General features: G+C 38.5%; 1 protein-coding gene across 1 annotated transcript in view; it reads left to right on the top strand.

The window, feature by feature from the left end:
- ASNS (asparagine synthetase (glutamine-hydrolyzing)) overlaps positions 1-3,130 on the top strand; it is a 14,268-nt gene extending 11,138 nt beyond the window's left edge. Inside the window, exons 9-11 of the mRNA XM_009078940.1 lie at positions 908-989; positions 1,250-1,405; positions 2,711-3,130. Of these exons, the coding sequence (XP_009077188.1) occupies positions 908-989; positions 1,250-1,405; positions 2,711-2,920 (448 nt within the window). The 3' untranslated portion in view covers positions 2,921-3,130. The remainder of the gene's footprint in view (positions 1-907; positions 990-1,249; positions 1,406-2,710) is intronic.
- The last annotated feature ends 2,765 nt before the right edge of the window (positions 3,131-5,895 follow it).

Genomic DNA, 5,895 nt, shown 5'->3' with positions numbered 1-5,895 from the left:
CTTGCAGTGCAAATCTTGTCTCAGTATATGGAGAAACTGAGCATCAGTACTTGATTACTGAATGATGATGCCTTTTTTAGGGTATTTTTTTCTGTGGATTTGTTGGGGGTTTTTTTGTTTTGTTTTGTTTCTTAAAGTGGATAATACCTGAAGTAATTGAAGCTTTTTATCAGAGGAGAAACTACGGAGAAAATGAAATTACTAGAATGCAGTATAACATCTCCTTTCACCCTTGAAGCTGAGCAGCATAATGCCTCTTGAGAAAGCACACTGAGAGGAATTCTTTCTCTTTTCTATCATTTTATTTGTTGCCTTCTGTATCCTTAGAAGCCATGGTATACATAAGGGAATGTAAGCAGGAAGACTTTGTTTATATCTGCCACTGGTATAGGAGAGAACTTGTGTGAATGCTGTAAGATCAGTGGTCCATAGTTTAATGGTGTCTGCCTGGGCTCCTTTTTGTTGTTTCTTGAAAACACAAACAAATGTGAATTTCAGAAAAACTGCAGAAATTCTTCCTTGGTTCTATGAAATGTTTAGAAATGCTGATGCAAATCCCAGTGCGTGACTTGGTAATTCTCTGGGAGCAAAAGGATATTTTTAAATGCACTTTTGCAATGGTTGTTGCAAATCCTACAGGACTATAGCCTTTAAATCCAGGGTGCTAGAAGCTGCCCAGCATATGGTGTCATAAGTAATCACAATCTTTAATCTGTGCAGACCATACACTTAACTTCCCAAACTGGTGAATCGAATGCAGATAGTCAGAAATGCGCAAGTGAAATTTCTTCTAAGTAAAAGCAGAAAGCCTTTTGAAGGACAGGGAAAGCTTAACTATTGTGGAATTTGTAAGTAGATGACTTTTTGGATTAATTGAGTAACTTTTCTGTTTATCTCCCCTGTTTAGCCTTGAACTGAGAGTCCCATTTTTGGATCATCGGTTTACTTCTTATTATTTATCTCTGCCAGCAGAACTACGAATCCCAAAGGTATGTAAAACTAGGGTTGGACCCAAGCGTAAGCTTATAAATTCACTGACACGTGTTCTAGGTGTGATCAAATTGCTGAATTCAATTATTAAGTCCTCTACCCAAAGTCAAGCATGCTCTTAAATATTTTGCTGGGGTTTTGGACTACTGGGAACACTTTTCTGACCAGACCTTCTGAAGGGAATCCATTTCATAAGTGTTTAAAACCAGGTCTTTATACTGCAGTTCCTGAGACACATTGTTTATTGTTCTGCAAACAGAATGGAATTGAAAAATACCTTTTAAGGCTGTCCTTTGAAGATTCCAATTTACTTCCCAAAGAAATACTCTGGAGACCCAAAGAAGCTTTCAGTGATGGTATAGCATCAGTAAAGAAATCCTGGTTTTCTATTCTTCAGGACTATATTGATCAACAGGTACAATACCACTTTTTTTTTTCTTTCTTTCTTATTTAGGTGTATTAGATGTGGTTGCTAAGGGGAAGCAGCCCAGAACATGCTTAGTTGAGAGAATAAATCTGGGCATAACAGTTAACTTGAGCTTCATGGTGGAGGAGCAAGATGAACCTCAATCAATGCTCTTCTAGGTATCTGAGTTGGTTAAAGGCATTTGAAATCCTGGTTACAAAGAAATGCTAGAGCCTGACAGAAATGATGGTGTAAGGAAATGAACATCTTTTAAGTGTCTGGATTGCAAATTAGATTGTGTGTCAACAAACACAATTTCTGGGTTACAGGCAAAGCAGCTGCTTCAGCTGAAGGCACTTGCATGAACTTACTCTGCAGCTGAGTAACAACATAATGACTTTATAATGTACTTTCTTGTTTGCGTCATTCCTTTTTCAAAGCCGTCCCTAGCTAAGCCCTTTCGCTTTTTAAAGTCTCTGCTTGCATTGCTAGCCAGTGAATACTTAGAGCATTTTGGCTCTGGACAAAGGGTAATCAGCTCTGGACTACAGAGGTGGTTTAATCATCAAGAGGAAGGAATAACACCCAATTTACAGCAGAGCTCTGTTACACCTGTGGGTGGGTGCTTGTCTGTCCCACCACCAAGTGTTGGTTTTCCATTTTCTTTCTCTATATCCATAGGTAAGAAAAGAGTTGAGTCAGGCAACAGTGTTGTTCTGCATGTTCTGAGCCTGTATTGTTGTAGTAGGAGCAATTTCCTTCATGGCTATGAAAAGTTAGATATGATGTTGGCAGTGGAAGCTGCTTTAGAAATTGCCTCAACTGCTGCAACTGTTCATCCTGCCTTTCTTAACCAACTTAGCAACTGCAGGTGTCTTTGTGTCCCAGGTCTTTTGTTGCTAAGACTTTGGTTATACAAACAGTGAACAGTTCTGTGACCTGAAAAAAAACCAAAACCCCAGGAAGTCACTTACGTGGCAAAATGACTGCTTTAAGTTTTTCTGCTTGATTCACAGCAAAGGGGAGGATAGGAAACAAGTTTTTGTGAGCTTACTAGCAAAGGTGGTTGTAACCCAGGGAAATGGGCTTCACATATCATGCAGAGAGAAATATCAACAGCGCTGGAAATACATTTATGTATTCAATAAAGATCAAATGAGCCTATGACAAAACTTTGACCTGTCAAACCTCTGCCTCTAGATTAGATGTTTCTTTTTTTTAAACCTGTGGGCATTTAGTGGTTGGTAAATCCTTGTATCTCTTGAAAAGTTAAATGTATTTGCAGCTTAACTTGAGTTTTGCTTATGTCTGTAGGTGGATGACCTTTTGCTGGAAAAGGCAGCGGAGAAATATCCTTTCAATCCTCCTAAAACAAAAGAAAGTTATTACTACCGCCAGATCTTTGAAAAACACTTCTCAGGGCGAAGCAGCTGGCTGCCCCACTACTGGATGCCAAGATGGGTTAAAGCTACTGATCCTTCTGCACGCACATTGAAACATTACAAGTCGGCTACCCAAGAGTAGGCTGTTGAAATAACCCCCCGAATAAAATGCTGCAAGCGGTTTTGTGTGCACTCTGTTTTAAAAAACCCAAACCAATTATGAAAACCTAAAGCTTAAATCGTCTTTAAGCTATATTTTGACAATGTTGTTGGAAGTGAGAGCTTTCTGTGATTAGTGTACTATTAAAAATCTACTCTGCTGTATCAAAACTTTGTAATTCAAAGGAAAATATTTCATGGATGAGAAATGACCTTATTGACAGCTCTGTTCCTTATGTGACCTTGATTGTATTCATTTGCCTTGAAGTCATTAAATATATTTTAATGTGAGCTCTGTTTTGGGGACCTGAGGCAGGCTAAGGGATGCAAACTGCTGCTGGCCCTCTGAGCAAAGGGGAGTTTGACCCTAGCTGTTTAGTGATTTGTGTTCCTGGCTGTGGGACTTGGGTAGTCTCCATATTACTCTATTCTGAATGTCTTTCTGCACACTCCTGAGAACCTTGGTCTAGTTTTCAAAAAAATATTTAGATATTCATAGCTATGCAGAGATGCTTACTCGAGTTTATAATAGGGGTGGTGCTGGGTGTTACTTCATTAAATGAGTGGGAACCTTACTTGTTACTGTGAAGCCACCAGTTGGCTGATTTGAGTCTTGTAAATACACCATCTGGCTAAAGATACTATGACTGTTAGCAAAGAGCAGAATGGACAAGAGAAGCCCAGTTATGTCTTTGTTTCCAACTCAAGGACTTCCATTTTTAAACGTATTTGTTATTTTTGAAAAAATAGAACGTTAACCGAGTGATGTGTATCACTCTGATGGAAATTGCATGAGTAAGTATTTTAAGAAATTTTTCAATTGTGAGAATTTTTCCACCTGTTTGATGAAAGGATGGACTGTGTTGCTGCTGAACTGCATGTGGCCAGCTGTGTGGTGAGCCAACCCTGTTAACCATAGATTTTAGTCAGAGCATCACTGATGACAATGGGATCAAATGCCTTGCTTGGAAAAATGGGGAAAAAAGCTTCAGAAACCACAGGAACTTCTAATACTCTACTGAAACCCATGTTAATTTTTACCCAGGACAACTTTTTATTAACTGAGTCATGGGGGCTGCTTTTTTAAAGGTGTTGTAAACATAAGGGAATACATGTGTGTACTGCAGATTGACTTGATCAGCATCATTCTCTTTATGAAGACAGAATTCTGCTTTATTGTTCCTCTTGACTAGGAAACCAAAGCCATTTTTTATTTAAAAGAAAAAATAAAAGCTATTCTGATGTAAAATCTTCATAAAATGACTGATTGTCTATTTGTTACTCCACCCTAATCCTTCATTTCAGTCTGTTCAAGAAACTTTACTGAAACCTTTCAGTGACAGCAGAGAGCTCATGAACTGTCCAGCTATGGGCAATAGTGGCAATATTTTGACATAAATTTTCACATACTAGTTATTTATGATGAGTAAGGTCATCTACTCCTCCAGCTGTCTACATAAGGGCCATGTGCTTGTCCTTTTGGATTTCTTTGAAGCAGTAAAGTGTATTTTGAGTTGAGAGAGGAGTATAGAGTATGTTGATTAGTTAACTGATAAGATTTACTACTCACTGTAAACTTCCCAAGGCTGAGAGAAGAAAATAGCATTTACCTGAAGTGGAAATAGACTAAATACATATCGGGGTCATTGCTCAAATGCACTTTCTGCTGCAACGTTATCAGGCATTCAAGGAAATCCACCTAATATTTTTAAAAATTCCTAATACATTGGGCATTTACATATAAGGCAATATTAGACTGGTGATGTAGTTATTTTAGCTTTTTACTGATGTGCAGAGGAAGAATACGGAGTTCACTGCCTTATTGTTGTTAAAGGTATAAATGCTAGGAGTCTCAGGAGTGTAAAACCACTCTATACTTTCTCCTTTATTTTCCTTACCAAAAAACCCAAAACCAAACAAAAACACCCCCCACAAAACAAAAAAACCAAACCCAAAATAATTCAAGGCAAAAATATCCAGCTCCTGTGGATCATCTACCAGCTGCAGACGTGTTTGTAGTTTGTAACAGGAGGAAATGGGATACAGGTCCAGTGTGCCTTGTCCAGTTTTACCCTTTATTTTTTTTCATACTGTGGTTGCCTCTTTTTCTCACTCCATTTCTTTTGGGTAAAATTAAGCTGAACTATTCTGATAGCTCGAGTATGTTGGTTTGAATACTGTGTCAGAGGTGGGGATGGGGAATTAAAGTCAGTGGTCAATGAATGTTATAATTTTATTCAGATTCAGAGTTAATATCAGTCAAGGCTGTTGTTTTTCTCCACTCAGAACTGAGGTAAAATATGGTAAACTGTAGCTTAAATTAAAAAATTACACTGAGACTTTGGAGGGGTGGCCTTAGTATTTTGTTCTGGTTCCTATTAATAAATGAGAAAGTGTGGTAGGAGGATTTAATAGAAGGTTAGCCTGTGTTTGAGGTGGCTATTGAAAGGTCTCCCTGCAGGAGAGGCTGCTTATTTCTGTAGCGAGGTGCACTGTGTGGTCCTCAGCTTCTTTCCCAGTGATAGCCAATGCACATACATCACCTGCACCATGCCTGTCATGGCCCCTCGTTTTGGAATTTCAGGGTCTATTGGGGTTTTTATTTCCATATCCCCATAGACATTATGGTTGACAGAAAGGCTGCAGCTAGGAAAGCCTTAGAAAATCTGGATGCAGGTAATGTGCAAAATTCTAATTATTTTTATTTAAATTTCATATTTTAAATTTATTTTAACTTAAAACAGTGATTTTTAAATTATTTTTTTTAAAAATTTACAAAGCTTGAAGAAGCAGAGAAGGGACTCAGGAGACTGAAGCAGAGAGGTGGTCTATGCTGCTGTGGTACCCTGCAAGTTGGTAGGGGTAGTAGCTAGGGGAGGTGGTATGTTAGCTGCTTTCCAAGATCTGTTTGTGCTGTTTCACCCAACTGTCTCTGTAGTGCCACTTTCCATCTCTTTT

Source organism: Acanthisitta chloris, unplaced genomic scaffold, assembly GCF_000695815.1.
Source record: "Acanthisitta chloris isolate BGI_N310 unplaced genomic scaffold, ASM69581v1 scaffold21177, whole genome shotgun sequence".
NCBI classification, from domain to species: domain Eukaryota; kingdom Metazoa; phylum Chordata; class Aves; order Passeriformes; family Acanthisittidae; genus Acanthisitta; species Acanthisitta chloris.
This window is presented reverse-complemented; position numbering and strand designations above follow the sequence as displayed.